We start from the raw sequence: 17,694 nt of genomic DNA on the forward strand, positions 1-17,694 counted from the left end.
TTAAATTATAGACAGTTTTAAACATAAAAATACAAAACAATATCATCACATGGTTTATCAGATTACTACCAAACAGTATTTAAAATCTATGCATTTGTTGTGCAGTTTGGGAGATGTGGTCCATTATTGGAACAAATGCAAGTTCAGAGTCACACATCTTTGTAAGGACATCTGTCATTCCTTTGAACACACTTCCTCTGGGAATTCTCCCCATGGCAGAAGCCAAAAACATGTCTTCCCAGCCTTCTTTGCAGCTGGGGCCCAGGCATGTGACCTGGGCTCCTTCAAAATGATGCCCTAGCACCAGACTTTGCCTGGCAAGTTGGTGACACAGGAAGCAGCTACCACAGGAATCCATGTGGAGGACAGAGATGGGTCAATCCTGGGTTTAGGGCCAGCTGTGACAGAGATTCTAGCAGTAAGATCTGAGCTCCACCACAGTGAGGTGATCTACAGTATCTGTGCCTAGGAGCAGGATCAGAGTTCTCTGATGCCCTGTGGGATGCCTAGGGCATCAGGCCTGGCTGTTCCACCTCTCAGCTTGCTCCTCCAGCCCTCCTGGAGAGTCTATGAGCCACCCAGTATCCTTTGATACATTCCCTTTTTGTTTAACTATTTAGAGTGGATTTCTCTTGATTGCAGCTAAGAACCCTGCCTGACACAGCTTTTTCTTTCAATTCTTGCAATGTACCTATGGGACTTTTAGAAAAATCTGCTTTTGTGATCATTTGAAAAGCACAAATCTGAGGCCTTTCTTGAATGTAAAGGCTGAGCCCAACTGCCCTCCAGGCATTGTCCGTAAGAGAGGCCCTGGACAGAAGTGAGTGTTTAGCGCAGTATCTTAACACCCTTCTAGGGCCATTGTCATATAGCACATGGGAACAGACCCATCCTTTCAAAACTCACCCTGTGCCTTTCTTTCACTGTAATGAAACATCCCCCAGGTTCTTGTAATTTGCCCAAAGTGGCTTCTCCTGAAGCAGCTGAGGTCCAGGTGTGAAGGTCAAAGTCAGACTCACATGACCTCCCCTGCAGAGCTGGTGGGCCTCATGTCATCCGATGAGCAGGCAGTGCTTTGAAGGCTGGGAGACAATCTTGGAAGAAAGCAAGAAAACAGGCCGGGCATGGTGGCTCACGCCTGTAATCCCAGCACTTTGGGAGGCCGAGGCGGGCAGATCACTTGAGGTCAGGAGTTTGAGACCAGCCTGGCCAACATGGTGAAACCCTGTCTCTGCTAAAAATACAAAAGTTAGCGGGGCAGGGTGGTACGTGGCTGTAATCCCAGCTGCTCAGGAGGCTGAAGCAGGAGAATCAGTTGAACCCGGGAGATAGAGGTTGCAGTGAGCCAAGATGGCACCACTGAACTCCAGCCTGGGCAACAGAATGAGATTCCATCTCAAAAAAAAAAAAAAAAAAAAAAAAAAAAAAAAGCAAGAAAACCCACATCCAGGCTCTGACTAAGAGATTCAGCCAATGGACTAATACACTATTGTCATTGGGGTGCAGTGACACTGTGAGATATTTGGAGCAGGCATCATGTATCTTCTGCAGTGCATCTAAGTTTTAAAGTGGGCCCCACACACTATCCCATCCTGAGACATGCAGAAGAACAAAAACTGTGGTTTGGCCCCTTGACATCCATTCTCCCATCTTCTGGTGTCAGCACCCCAATTTTTCTTTAAGAAACTACTTTCCTGCTTTGGAGATAATCTGACAAGATCCTTAGGCATGGTTGTCTGCTTTTCCCTAACCAAGAGATGGGCAATTGCATTCTCTTTCCCAGTAATTTAGAATATTTTGCAGGGTAACAAAAATAAATAAAAGCGGTTGGAGGGTACACCCCTGAGCTCAGACCAATTCCTTCTGCAAGCTGCCTGGGGCCGCCCTGGGGTCCAACCATTCCAAGCCAGAGCAGGGACTGTGCCTTCCATCTGTGAGCTCCCCATGGCCTTCCCACAGAGTGTGTTTTCACTGAAGTGAGCACAGGTTAGTTACCAGGGTTTGCAACCAAAGTCCCTGGCTGATAGACACCTTGTTCTCTGGAGAATAATTCCCTTAATGAAGAACCCATGGATATTTCTGAAGCAGAGTTCAAAAGGCCTGTGACTCAAAAAGAACCAAGAAGATATTTTCAACTAAATCTTTCTGCAGAACAGCTGCAGATGTGGGGCGATGTTCTCACTCCATTTGCAGGCAAAAGCAAAGAGCTGCAAGATTCATTACTAAACAGTTTTCAAATTTACCAAATGCAAAGCAGCTCAAGAGAGCGGCAATTGTGAGAAATACATTCTCTCTAATGATTGATTGGACAGCTAGGATTTTGGCCTGCTCTGGCAGCAACAGGAAGGATACAGAATGATGAAAGGCTGACCATCTAGGGAGTGAGGCTGAGTTCCTGGCCACTGACTCTTCATTAGCAGATTCACAGAAAGGGTGTTCTCCATGGTCACTCTGCCCCTAGGCAAAAGCTACTCTTTGTTAAGCTCACTTTAAGCCTGTATGAAAGAGGCACGTCTCGCTGCAGTGGGGTGTCAAGGCTGTCTTACTGAGTCCCAGTTATACACATCTCCAAGGCAGAAGCAGATACGGAAGCAGAAGCCCTGAAAACATTAAGCTATTTTCCAACTTAGCCAATAACTTTGATACCACTCACATCACAGCTGCAGAAAAACATTCTGTCCCTTTGCGAATAGCTTTCTGTCAAAGAGCCGCGTGTTCTTACAGATGAGAAAATCACTGAAGCAGAGCCTGCAGAAGACAGCAACACCACCCGTGTGCATTCGGGGGAACGTTGTGGAGAGGAAGAGAATTTATTAGAGTAATGTGGGTCTCCCCAACCCCAGAGAAATGACTTGTTTTAGGTATTCTGTTCTATTCTGTCCCACTCAGGCACTTTGGCCTTGCAACAGATAGATTCTTACCAGGTTGCCATGAGAAACAAAAAAAGTTAATAGAATCATGTCAGGATTATTAGTGGCATCTTTTTTTTTTTTTTTTTTTTTCTTTGAGACGGAGTCTCGCTCTGTCGCTCGGGCTGGAGTGCAGTGGCCGGATCTCAGCTCACTGCAAGCTCCGCCTCCCGGGTTTACGCCATTCTCCTGCCTCAGCCTCCCGAGTAGCTGGGACTACAGGCGCCCGCCACCTCGCCCGGCTAGTTTTTTGTATTTTTTAGTAGAGACGGGGTTTCACAGTGTTAGCCAGGATGGTCTCGATCTCCTGACCTCGTGATCCGCCTGTCTCGGCCTCCCAAAGTGCTGGGATTACAGGCTTGAGCCACCGCGCCCGGCCTATTAGTGGCATCTTTAAAAACATACCTCATCTCTCTACATTGTGTTGTGTGATGCCTTATATATTCAATGTGAAACAATAATAATCATGACATCTTTCTATGAGGTAGGTATTATTATTATTATTATTATTATTATTATTATTATTATTCCCATGGGCTAGATAAGGATGATGAGGCACAGAAAGATTCATAACATTCACCCCATGTTACACAGCTAGTAAGTTCATGTAGCTGAGATATGAATATGATGTATGATACAAGCCTGGGCCTTTGGCTTCAGAGGTTGTGCTCTTAACCACTAGACTGCCCCTTGAAAGCTTTATGGGACCACTGCCCCTTGAAAGCTTTATGGGAAGCTACCTGGAAAGCATGCAGTTGATGAAAACATTCTTAATCCACCAGAAAATAAATAGGAAGCAGCTTGTTTCATACTCCATGATGTTTCTTGGTCTGTTTTCTGTTTAGCAGTAAAGGATTTAGGATGCTATTAAGAACTCCTTAAGCCAAAATTGACCAGTCATTCTTGATGTAATCACCATAGAAGATTTTTTTAAAAACGTGTGTTCTGTCTATTTCAAACTACCTCTTCTGTCAATTTCTTAGACGTGACAAGTTATATAAATGGGGAGCAAAGCAGCCACATCTCTGGAAATGCTAAATGGTGCTGCTTCAAGTACATTGTCATTATTAAGCAAAGTTGCCACTCACTGCACCCATCAATCTTCCAGCCTCTATTTAGACTTCTACACCCGCCTCCTATAGAAGAGAAAATGGGAATTGCCTCAGCCACATTATTAAATCTAAATTGGACAATAACTTGGAACTCTACCGGTGCTCAGTAGATGACAAAATACTTAATGCAGGTTTATAAAAATGCTCCCCAAACATTGACTTAAAGGAATAAAGTTCACTCAGGTATTTTGTCCTTGGAGGTATGTAATATAGGTCATGGATGGTGACATAGATCATGGTGAGATAAACTGGATTTAGACATGAGCAAGCTGACCTTGTATGTAGGTACCATGTCCTTCACCTCCTATGCCTCACATAGTACTGAGCAAACAGAGGCATTTTATATATGTATTTGTTTATCTGAAAATAAGCTATTAGCAAATTTCTGGATTTCTACTTAGCATAAATATTCCATGTTCTATACGGTAGCTTTCAGAAAGTGGGAAACAAAAAATAATTTAGTGTCTTTAAGGAACAGGAACTGAATGTGAATCAGTCAACCTAGCATGATACTAGGATGTATGTCTTACGAATATTAAACAGATAAGTACTTATAGGTAACGTATGATTATTAGCTTTTGGAAAGCCAGGCTATTGGCCTGACATACTGGTGAGAGTTAGAAATAACTTTCTGGGGTCACGTGTGGACTTGGTCTTATAATTTTATTGTCATCCTTCCCAGGAAGCTGTCTTGCCTTTGGCAAGCTGATATTGCTTGACAGACTACGGGGACAATTTGAGCAGGAAAAGATGTCAGTTACCTATATGAAAATACACTGGGTAAAACTCACATAACATCGTTCCTGAAAGTACACAATAGGCCAGGGACTTATTGGTATGTTCAGCTTTAGCTCCATATTTTAGGAAGAAAAAGGAATTGAGAAACAGGACTAGCTGGATTTCCTAGGCCGACTAAGAATCCCTACAGGCGCCTAGCTGGGAAGGTGACTGCATCCACCTTTAAACAAGGGGCTTGCAACTTAGCTCTCACCCGACCAATCAGGTAGTAAAAAGAGCTCACTGAAATGCAAATTAGGCAAAAACAGGAGGTAAAGAAATAGCCAATCATCCATTGCCTGAGAGCACAGTGGGAGGGACAATGATCCGGATATAAACCCAGGCATTCAAGCCGGCAATGGCTACCCTCTTTGGGTCCCCACCCTTTGTATGGGAGCTCTGTTTTCACTGTATTCACGTTGCAACTGCACTCTCTTCTGGTCCCTGTTTGTCACCGCTCGAGCTGAGCTTTCGCTTCCCGTCCACCACTGCTGTTCGCCGCAGTCACAGACATGCCGCTGACTTCCATCCCTCCAGATCTGACAAGGTGTCCGCTGTGCTCCTGATCCAGTGAGGTGCCCATTGCCGCTCCTGATGGGGCTAAAGGCTTGTCATTGTTCCTGCATGGCTAAGTGCCTGGGTTCATCCTAATAGAGCTGAACACTAGTCACTGAGTTCCATGGTTCTCTTCCGTGACCCACGGCTTCTAATAGAGCTACAACACTCACTGCATGGCCCAAGATTCCATTCCTTGGAGTCTGTGAGGCCAAGAACCTCAGGTCAGAGAACACAAGGCTTGCCACCATGTTGGAAGCGGCCCACCGCCATTTTGCAAGTGGCCCACCACCATCTTGGGAGCTCTGGGAGCAAGTCCCTGTCCTAACCTCCCCCAACAGAATGACTAGACTGTGAAGGGATGACAGGAAGGAGGGCTGTCAATTTAAGGGATGGAAAAGAGTAGCTGGGTAACAGAAATATCCGGGGGGCTTATAAACTTTACTCTTTTTTTGAAAGGAAGAAGATGACCTATTTTCCCTCCATCCCTACTGAGGGAAATGAAAAGAGTTCGTAAGCATAAATGCTGACAGATGAAATGTAGTTTGACACTGGAAAATAACTTCCTGACAACCAGGGAGTGAGGTATGTTAGTAAAAAAGAGAAGGAAAGTCTCTGGTCAAGCCAGACAACCATGAAACCCAGAATGCTTGTGTGAAATCCACAAAAATGGGCTGCAGCACTCCTTTAAAGGTCAGGAGAACTTCAAGTTCTGCAATCCTAAGAATCAAGACCTGGCCCCCAACTTTCCTGAGAAGGTAACAAAGCAAACAGAAACATAAATGCCCTTGATTCTATTCCTATGTCCCAACTGAAGGGGCACTCAGAAACTCCAAAGCCATCACAAACATGTTCTTATAATAGGCATAACAAATATTTATGGCCTCTTTGCTCTGAGTTAGGCATTAAAAGCATTATCTTTAATCTTCATGATAAACATATGATATCAATATTATTATTATTATCCCTATTTTGTGGATGAGAACACTAAGGCTGAATAAGGTTGCCTAAGACACAGTTGGCACATGGAAAAACTAGATCTTGAACTCAGATTTGTGTAGTAAAAAGGGTTCCTAGCTTATTTGAACCTCAATGCAGGGTCTGTAAGCTCTTTTGGAAGTGATCTGAGACAGTCAGTAACCATGCAACGCTCACTATACTAGTACCAAACTTATATATTTCTGCCAAGGCTAGGAAGTTTTACCTAATGCGCACTGCTCAAAACCACCCTTTGGTTTTGAATTGATGAAGTCACTTAAGATCTAAGTGTTTAAGTGGAATTTGTTTAGAATCTTCTAAACTTAAATGAGTAAACAAAATAAGAGTTGTGAATAACAAAGTAACTTCCTTCACTGGATCCTCCTTCACCTGCTCCGACTCCTGGGCCAGGTGTGTGACTTTGGCCCCATGACCAAAGGCAGCCACCAACACCACATACCCAGGGCAAAGGCAACAAGAACAGGCTTATGCTTCACTGACTATGCTGTGGAAAAATAAGGCAAAAAGCCTTCCAGGCATCAAAGGCTCCTTGGTGTGAACTGGAGATCAGGATGTCCATCTGAAGAGATGACCTTGGATATTCAATGAGAGGAATCTGAAATCTTCAAATCTCTAAACCAGAGGTTGGCAAACCATGGCCCACAGGCCAAATCCACAGCCTGCATTGTAAATAAAGTTTTATTGAAACACAGTCACATTCATTTACATATTCATTACATATTATTTGTTGCTGCTTTTGCACTACAACAGCAGAGCTGAGTACTAGCAACACAGTCCATATGGCCCACAAAGCCAAAAAAAAAAGTACTATGTGACTCTTTACAAAAAGTTTGCTTTTCCCCTGCTCTGAATGTCTCCAGTGGCAAAAACAAACAAACAAAAAGCAACAATAACAACACAAGGCTCCTGAAGAGTAATTGGAAGACCTAAAATTTGGTGTGACAGAGCCACAAATAAGAAAAAAAATGACAGTCAAGGACCTAAAGGGAGCAAGAACAAAAGGGATAGGGGGAAAAAAAGTAACCACTAAAAGTTACAGTGGCAGAGGGACACCAATGACTGTCCCCACAGCGTCAGGTGTGGCCACTATCCATGAAGCATCTGTGTATTCCAAGTACTTTCAGGTACATTGCCTCACTGAATCTCTCAACAATCCACATTTGTATTTCCATTTAACAGATGAGAAAACAGAGACTCAGAGAGCTTGAGTAACTTGTCCTGAGTCAGCAGGGCCAGAAATCAAACTTAGCAGGCTGACACTGACCCCACTCCATTCTCCTGCCCCAATACTCCAGTCATCAGTGTTCATCCCCTGCTCAGAGGACGAAAGCACTATACTCTTCACTCATTCAAACAATTACCTGACACTGGAATTTTAACAGTAATTATCTACTTTCCATCTGAGAACTTGGTGACAGCTAATCATCTCTTCCAGCGGTGGTGCATGCTAGCGTTTCACTGACACTCCTGAAATAGTGCATCTTGGAGGCTGTCAGAGCTAGAAGCTCAGCCTCAAGGTCCCAATTAGCAACTAAGTTGTATGGTTCCAGCTTTGGCCAATCTAAAAGGTGTCTGCTTCCAGGAAGCACAGTCAGCCGGCACTTATGTAGTCACTGCAACATCACCTCTGTCAGCCTGGAACAGGCACAAGGCTAATCCAAGTGGTGATGCTGAAAAGCTGCAGAACTGCAGACCTTGAAACTGACTCAGCTTCACCAGGGAGCACGCCTGAGGGCATCCATGCTGGAGGGGGTTGAGGGGAGCAGCACCCAGGAGGGCACAATGAGCTGCCCGCCACAGCCAGATGCTCCAGGATTCGCTGACTTGCTCGGCCAAGTTCGTAGGGTGCTTAAAACTCTGGGCACTGTTGCAAAGAATTCACATGTATCAACTCTCAGCCTTTGATATGGGCATTATGATCATTCCCCTTTGACAAACAAGGAAATTGAAGCAAACCAAGGTGAAGTAACTCCCCCTGGGCTACACCGTCAATAAGTGGAGGGACAGATTACCAACCCGGGCAGTTGGGCTCCAGAGACCAAATACGAACCCCTGTGCTGTAAGTGCCCCTTCCTTGCCTGCCCTTATAAGAGGCTGTAAGCTCTGCAGTGGTTAAGAGTCTAGATACTGCAGTCAAGCAGGCCTGCTCTGAATCCCAGCTCTGTCCTTTCCAGATGTGTGAACTGGGGCAAATGATTTAACTTCTCTGAACCCCCGTTGTTTTCTTCTTAAAATGGTTACCTGCATTGATAATGGCATCTACACCTAGAGCTCTGGTGGAGGGCGGAAGTGACACAGCAGCCATTTTGCACACATGATACCTGCTGACTCATCTTGTGGTGTGAGAATGTGGTCAGGTTTGCAATGCTCCACCTTCCCCCTGGATCCTCCTTCACCTGCTCCGACTCCTGGGCCAGGTGTGTGACTTTGGCCCCATGACCAAAGGCAGCCACCAACACCACATACCCAGGGCAAAGGCAACAAGAACAGGCTTAGGTCTCCATCTTTCCCTGTGGGGCTCCAGCTCATGGTTGGGGTTCGACCTGGTCCTTGCTCTTCCCCCTTCACCTCCATCTTCCCTTCCTGACCACCTGCCCTCTGGCCTGCAGACTCCAGCATCAGACATGAAGGCAGCAGCCTTGCAGACAGTCCAGCCCCTATGAGTGTGGAAGGTCAAGTCATACATATGCATGTGTATGTGTATATCTATGCATATATATATGCACACATATGCATATGTATAATCTCACACACACACAGACATCCAAGTGGATCTACTTTTCTGATTGAACCCTGACTAATATATCCAGGCTGGGTTACTCCCGGAATAGTTTCCTGATCGTTTTGCTTCCAACAGCATTCACCCTTGACATTTTCACTTTCTTTTCTTACATTTACTAATAGCACTTCAGTGGTTGGAAGCCATGGCCAAGGCCATCTATTATGAATATGATGCTAATAAGGAAAAGTATTCAATTGGAGCTTCCATTTACTGCATGCTATTAAACACTATGTGAGAAGTTTTTCATACATTATTTTATTCAATCCTCATTATTTTATTTAACCCTATGGAAGCAGAGTTTTCTCATACTTATAAATGAAGCAATAGAGGCTCAGAGAAGCCAAGTAACTCACCTCAGAGCATAATATGAATGTATATGACTCAAATACTATGTGCTTAACCACTGTATAGTGTCTCTCACTATAAGCGATCCATCCAGAACACAAGTCTAGAGCCAAATGCACATTTATATAAAATTTTAACCCCTCTTCTTCCAGAAATACTAAAGCACTTTAAAAGGAAAACGTTAACAGGAGGTAGGATAATCAGGGATAAAAACAGAGCAGGAAAACATTAGAAAAAAAAGATGGTGCCACATACCTGTGGGTAGTGGAATTTAGATCTACATAAGAGATTATACCCATTAGCATAAACTTCTATACAAAACCTTTCCCCAAAAATAGGCAACCAAAAAATGAATCCATTGAAGGCATGTTGTCATGTTTTCTTTTAGGCCGTGCATACAATTTATTCTCATAGGTAACAGAAAAACAATAAATGAGGCATGAGAAGAGAAGAAAAGGTTTGCCATATTTTAGGAATTGGAAACACTGCTGTATGAAAAACTAAACTACCACTTGGTCTTTTATCATTGTTGAAAATCATTCTTGGATCATTAAACTCTTCTTGTCTCTGGTTTCTCTCTTAAATGAGGGAGAATAGTATACTAATTAGGCTTAAAATGTTACCATACAGAAAGTTAGGTTCTAAGAAATGGGTTTCCTATGTCCAGAATCTTAAGACCACTATTCCATAGCTCTAGCCCACAAACTATACACAACCCTATTCACTTCTGGCTTAAGACAGAAGAAAAAAAAAAAGTCCTCTTGATGGAAGAATGTAGAAAATCCCTACTGTTCAATGGGTTTATCATACACTCATTCATTTTACATGCATTTATTAATCACCTACTCCATGCCAGCCATGGTTCTAGGTGCTGGGGATACAGCAGTGAACAAAGATAAAAATCTCTGCCCCTATGGAGCTCACGCCTAGTCATGCTATTTCTGCATTTGGAAGCATCTCTTTGTTATAAATATGATTCTGACATACCTTAGTGAACAAAGTCAATGTTTCAATAATAGTAACACGCTTGTAGTACTTTACAGTTTATACAAAACACTTTCATGTGACTATAGCACTTATTTCTCAAAAGAGCCTTAGGGATTTTGCAAGAAATGTGACAGACCATTTAAATAAAGACACAAATAATATTATGTTACCAAAAGAAACATGAACAAAGGACATGAATAGATATTTCTTCATAAGAAAAAAACCTCAATGACTAATAAACATGAAAAAGTGTTCAATTTCCTTAGTGCTCAAATGTATGTCATTCATAGCTGAAAGGTAACAATTTTTACTTGCAAAAGTAGCAAAAATAAAAGGAAAAGCAAGTGATTGTGCTGTATCAAAAGATTGTACCCTTTGAAACAGTAATTTTCTTGTAGTAATCCATTCAACAGAAAAATAAGGAATTTGGTTTTAAGTTTTCAAATAGCACAAAATTTTAAAGCTTTAAGTTACCCATTACTATGAAATCTAAATTAAGGACCTAACATTTAAAAAATTATATAGAGGCCACTAGTCCATGCTATCAGACAGAAAATCAAAGGATTCTAAATATATTTGGATCCTCTAAACATGTTTTTTTGTTTTTATGAGATGGAGTTTCACTCTTGTTGCCCAGGCTGGAGTGCAATGGCATGATCTTGGCTCACTGCAACATTTGCCCCCCAGGTTTAAATGATTCTCCTGCCTCAGCCTCCCAGGTAGCTGGGATTACAGGTGCCCACCACCACTCTCAGCTAATTTTTGTATTTTTAGTAGAGACGGGGTTTCTCCATGTTGGCCAGGCTAATTTCAAACTCCTGACCTCATGATCCTGAAGTGCTGGGATTACAGGCATGAGCCACTGCACCCAGTCAAACATGTTTAATGGCACTGTGTAATTAAATGTCTAAGGGGCATTCTACTAAAATTGTGGTTACCACTGTGCCTCACCAACATGCCAATCACAAACTAAATGTGCAGGGCCGGGCACAGTGGCTCATGCCTGTAATCCCAGCTCTTCAGGAGGCTGAGGTGGGTGGATCACTTGAGGTCAGGAGTTCAAGACCAGCCTGGCCAACATAGTGAAACCCCGTCTCTACTAAAAATACGAAAATTAGCTGGGCATGGTGGTGCACACCTGTAATTCCAGCTACTCAGGAGGCTGAGGCAGGAGAATTGCTTGAACTAGGGAGGCAGAGGTTGCAGTGAGTCAAAATCACACCACTGTACTCCAGCCTGGGTGACAGAGAAATAAATAAATTAACTAATTAAACTAAAAAATAAAAAAATCTTTTAAAAATACAAACTAAATATGCAGGAGAGGGAATGTATAAACAGGGATGAAACTGTGATTGACCAAACAAACTGAAATTTGGGATAATTGTTGAATTTTTCTAAGCTTTTTTTCCTAGAATCCCACATTATAAAAGTCATTTACTTTGGTATCTCCCTAGTGATAACTCTCTTGGTAACTCTCTAGTGCTTTATCACTTTATACATGATCATGATATTAATGCTTTTTAAAGTTCTACTATATGCCAGGCACCATATTAAAGGTATTAACTCTTTTCAAAAAGCCCCAAAAGTTGCTACAATTATTATCATATCTACATTTTGCTGGGGAGGAAAGAGCCTTGAAGAGGGCAGTAACTTGCCCAAGGTCCTGCAGCCTGTGCTGGCACAGTTCAGATTTAAACACAGTTGCCTAATTTGGCTCTAAATGCCATGTCCCTTAACTATTTATTGGGCCTAATCTTTTACCTTGTATTATAGTGATTTGAGTTATTTAGGGTGTTTCTTATCTGTCTAATTAGATCCTAAGTTTCCTTAGGGTAATAATTTTTTCACTCAACTTTGAGTACAATGTATTGCATCCAGCTGGCACTCGATAAATGCTTAGGGTAATAATTTTTTCACTCAACTTTGAGTACAATGTATTGCATCCAGCTGGCACTCGATAAATGCTTGGTTCATACATGAGCAAGGCTGCAGTTACTTTGAAGTCACTTCTGACTCCTCTCTTTCCATTTCCAATTTTTCACCAACCTAAATTAATTCCTTTTTATCCCCATTTTCCAGGCCTTGATTTTGTTTGCTCTCATCTTGACTTATTCCCTCAGGCCAGACTCCTACAATAGCCTCCTGACCATTCTCCCTGACTCCAATCCATCCTACGCACTCATCACCCTAAAATATGATTTAGTCAGATTTCCCCAGCCGACGGGTCTAGACACAAGACTAAAACCCTCAGACCCTAGGGTGATCAGGTATGGGTAGAGCTTCTAGACCAACACCTTCGACCAAAGCAACTTCCTAGAGTGACAGTCACAGCTTAGGCTTAGACCGAGAGCGTTTCCAAGGACATGGGAGTTTCAGTGCTCAAACCAGGAAAGTCCCAGGCAAATCAGGGTGAGTTGGTTATGCTACATCCTCCTCCCCATCTCCAAAGTCCCTTCTCTTTACAGCCATGTGCTCTACAAGTAACACCATTTTCTACTAGTACCAGGCAAATTGGGAAGCACAGATTTGGATCAACTCAAACCCTCACTCAAAGACATTCAATAGCTCATGCTCTCTCACATAAAATCTGCTATACTTCACCTAACATTCAAAGCCCTTGGTAGTCTGACCAGGACAAATCTCATCTTCAACTCCTTCCCATCCTGACTCCTCTGCTCATTCTCCAGTTTTTATTGCCCCACAACTGTACCTTTCCCATTTTCCTCTTTGCCCCTGACTCTACCATCTGGATGACTTTACTCTCCCCATCCACCTATCCAGAGCCACCTTCAAGGATATGGTTAGTGCAAAGCCCCTTCCCAAGCTCAAACCAGTCATCTGTGAAGTCTTCTCCTTTGTCAAGGAGACCAGCACATGAGACCTCCTCCATCTCTGGTACTGATGTGTTGATCTGATATTTTTCTCTTCCAAAACTTAGTTATCCTTCACTATGTTTATAACTTTGTCTCACCAAAATGCAGCCTCTCTGATGAGAGATATTACACCTTACATTTATGTCTCCCACAGTACTCATAATTTATCACACATTTCTTACATACAATGAACATGCAATCAATATGTGTTTTCAGATAACTGATTAACATTGTCCTCATCCCCCTCACCTCCACCATGTGAGGAATTCAGCAATCCTTCTACACAGATAAAGGCTCCGTTTGTTTTTCTTGTGGGTAAATTGCCTTCTCATTATTCTGCCTCCAGAAACTTAGCTCTCTTAAATAAACGCCTGGTAGGAGGACAGAACTGAGAGGAAAGTATGAACATTTCCCTTCCCGAGTGAGAAGAAAAGGGCACAATCATAGCGCAGGATGATAGTGGGGGGCTCACAGGAAGAAAACATAACAAAAACATGAAGAAACCACCTTTAAGAAATTTTGGAGAGGGAAAGAGCATTGCAAATATACAAAATGATAGAGAAAACATAGGGAGAAAAGGACTTCACAGGAAAGGAAAAGATAAAACAAAGCTATTTATTAGAAGACAGCCAGAGAAACGTGCTGAGAGCCCAGCACAAATGCTCAGCTCTACCCTGAGAGGGGCAGCCCCTGTGACCCCCTCCAGGAGGCACCTCCTCCATGCAGACAGCAGGCCTTGAGAGCACATCTGGGGAGCCCTACCTTGCTCAGACAGATCGCGGCCCCAGTTACCGAACTAAAGGCAGGCATAGTGAACCAATGGAAAATTTCCTTCAGGCAACATAACCTCAGCATAAAAAAAAAATATCGATCTATTTGCCTCCCAGCCAAAGAGAAATCAAGTTAGACAAAGGAAATTAGGCAATAAGTTTAATGTGACTCCAGCTGCAGCTGCGAAATAAACCTGATGTACTCTGACTCTCCTTCCCATGTGCTCTCTGGTTGGCACAGGTCACTTTTTTTGGGAGGGCACCAAGGAAGTGTTCTGCAGGTACATGAAATCTTTTAAACTTAGAAGTCAACCGCCTGCTGGTGTTCAAAGAAGCCCCACTGCCAGAAGGACAGGCTTGGAACCGATGTCCAGGAGTGTTGGCAGATTTGCAGGGACGCAGGCCATGCTCCTGCCAAGTGCACACTTGTAACCAAGGACAGAACGCACAATCTGTTGCCCTGGAGCACAGAAAGCAAGCACTGACCTCAGATTCACAGATCTTAGCTTCTATGTGATGAGCTCAGGAAATCAAGGGCCAATGCGAATGTTTGTGAAAACTTGATGTGCATGTGTCTTGGGTGGGTGCCAATATTATACATTTCAAGCACTGTGTGTGCAGTTAGAATGATGAAATAGGTGTAAACTCAAGTCACCAAATAGGTGAATATTCGGCTGTGTTGTCTCAGGGGACTGGAAGGAGTCCGGAGTCTTGATGTCTCCACTTCCTCCCCCACTGACATTCCAGCTCCAGGCCCACCCCTTCCAGGGTTGCAGGGCCTACCAGCTTTGTTTCTGTGACTCTGGTGTGGTAGATCTGGCCAGAGAGTCCTCTGATTGGTGGGCTTACTCTGGCAGTGAGAGCTAGTACCTGGACCATCAGAATCACAATTCAAAAGACAACTGGGGCAAAAAGCAAAAGCCGCCACTTCTCTGCTGGCCATGCCCTTTCCACCCTGGTAAAGAATGGGATTATGCCTAATCACTTTGTCTCCACCACCTACTATGTCTCTGGCACATGGCAAGGCCCAAGATACAGTTTGTAGTGACTGAATAAATGAATGTGGAACAAGATAAAAGCATAATAGAGAGAAATGGGAATTTCTGCATTTAGTTGTAAAGAGCCATACATTTATATGTTTCTATTGGAGAAAATGTGACAGTATTTCATGTAAAACAAATCAGGGGACAGATGAACACCCCAGAGAAACTCTCACACATATATACAAGACATACAGTGTCTGAAATAGTGAAAAATTGCAAACAACCTGAGTGTCCACCAGCAAAAGAATATATCATCAATTATGGTATATTCATAAAGCAGAATAGCATAAAGCAGTGAAAATGAATACAACCAACCTACAACATCTCAACATGGAAAGTCTAACAATTATAATATTAAGAAAATTGAACAACACATACAGTACAATTCATATGAAGCTAAGAATACACAAAAAGTATATATAATATGTATATTATATATTATGTAAATATATAGTCATGCCTTAGAAATGCATCTATATATAGCAAATAGAAAGAAATTCATGGAAATGATAAACACCAAATTAGGTAGTTGCTGAGACGAGGAAGGAGGCAGGCCTGGGAAGGTTAATACACAAATGTTGGCTATAGTACTCTTTGTACCTTTTGTTTATATTAAAATTGTACTTTTTAAAAAAAATATGGACATTGTAAAGTACTTTCTACTCAAAGAGACTTAAAAGTGTAACACAGCAAGCAACCATTTACTATAATCCTAGTCATTTTAACATAAACATCAGAGAAGACCCAATGTTTTTAAGTTACTCACTGAATAAATGTGGTAAGATATTAAAACCTCATGCAGTTGCTCACAATTACTGTTTTGGATGTACAAGGTACATTCAAGGAAAATGTTATTTGAAAAAATGCAAAGTTCTGCATTTAGTTATCAAACTAATCAGCCTCAGATACTCCTGCTCTGATGGTATTACAGGTAGGAACATGTCTAGTTCTGGGACTCACATGTTTGCAGGACATGGACAGGTGTGTGCCAAGAGAAGGGAGGGTACAGGAGTGGTCAGGTCATTGGGATTTTGCTACTCATGGGCCTAAGGATCTGGTGAAGAACCTGGGAATGCATATCTCATGATGGGAAGGCTTACTGGGAGCCAATAACTTCTTCAAACATTAGAATGAATAAATGAAAGGACTATCATATGAGAATGTAGATACATTCTGCATAATTCCAAAGGCTAAACATGTGAAGGGCTAAGAGGAGATAATTTTTAATGCAACCAAAAGAAGAATGTCCTCATAATTACAGGCACCCCAGAAAGAAATGGACCGTTTGGTTAGGTAGTAAGTTCCCTGAAACCAGCAGTAATCAAGCAAACCTACAACATCTGCATTATAGAGATACTATAGAGAATTCCATTTGGGAGTGCTAATTGGACTTTTTGAGTTCCGAAGTCTTATCTAATTCTGTGACTCTAAACCAGTGTTTCTCAAACCTGAGTGTGTATCAGAAGTCCCTGGAGGGCTTGTGAAAACCTAGATTGCTGGACCCAACTCCTGGAGTTTTTGAGGCAGCAGCTCTGAGGTAGGGTCTGAGAGTTGGCATTTCTAAAAAATTCCCAGATGATGTTGATGTTGCTAGTCCAGAAACCATGCTTTGAGAAGGTCTGCTCTTTAAAAAAAAAAAAAAAAAAGTAAATCAGCTTAAGTTTTTTGGTGTTTCGGTCAGGCCATTAAAATGCAGGCCCTTCCTTGAATTACTCACTGCCTCCAAACAGACTTCCACTGGAGTCTTCTAGAGGGAGGGGACCATTTTTATAGATGATTTCTTCTAAGGCCTTTGTAGGAAGACAAGGCTCTTTGCTGTACAATAAGAATATAAGGACCCTGGGATTCTTTTCAGATACTGATATTAAATTGCTTTTGAACCATTTTCACTCTGTCCTCTGTTTCCTCCATAACTAATGGCCATAATTTTAAAATAACTGGCTGGAATTAGAGATGAGTCTGAGTCCAAAAAAACAGAGTTATTTGACCCATGGAAGGATCTGACCTGGTGTAAACCATATGCACGGAGAGGTCTGGTGACACAACTAGCCACTATCTCTGGAATGCATCTTTGTCAAGCACTGCTTTGGGAAAGAAGACAGAAGTGCTGAGAATTCTCTTCTTTTTAATTCAAAGGGGGAAAAAATGTAAAACATGGCTCTTGAACCAGTCCATGGGCAGATAAAGTTCAGACAAAAATGTTAAATCACACATTTGTCCATTAGTATCTGGTTTCTTCACTCAACAAATGACTACTGAGCTTCTATATATACCTGGAACTGTGCTGAAACCAGGGAATACAGTTGTCAATAATACAAGCAAATGTCAAAGATATAAAAACATAGAATCTATGTCAGGTAGGAAGAAAAATACAGCAGGTGCTTAGTTAGGAAAACCTATGTCTTTCACACAGCCTCGCTTGGTGCTTATTTTTTGCCCAATGCTAATGCTGAAAATAAACTGCTTACTCTGGCCAAGCCAAATGATCAATGATAGAATGGGTTACTGTGATTCATTTCTAAGCTGCTTTTCTTTTATAATT

At 42.3% G+C, this 17,694-nt stretch overlaps 1 protein-coding gene across 2 annotated transcripts in view; it reads right to left on the reverse strand.

The window, feature by feature from the left end:
- The window catches only part of DPYS (dihydropyrimidinase), an 87,985-nt gene that overhangs the window by 18,452 nt on the left and 51,839 nt on the right, over positions 1 to 17,694 (reverse strand). Inside the window, exon 8 of one of the 2 annotated variants that reach the window (XM_030938002.1) lies at positions 16,059 to 16,776. The exons of the other annotated variant lie outside the window; for it this stretch is intronic. Coding sequence (XP_030793862.1) covers positions 16,743 to 16,776 — 34 coding nt within the window. The 3' untranslated portion in view covers positions 16,059 to 16,742. Of the gene's footprint in view, positions 1 to 16,058; positions 16,777 to 17,694 lie in introns of those variants that run through there. 2 annotated transcript variants of the gene reach the window in all.

The sequence above is a fragment of the Rhinopithecus roxellana genome, chromosome 9 (assembly GCF_007565055.1).
Source record: "Rhinopithecus roxellana isolate Shanxi Qingling chromosome 9, ASM756505v1, whole genome shotgun sequence".
NCBI lineage: Eukaryota > Metazoa > Chordata > Mammalia > Primates > Cercopithecidae > Rhinopithecus > Rhinopithecus roxellana.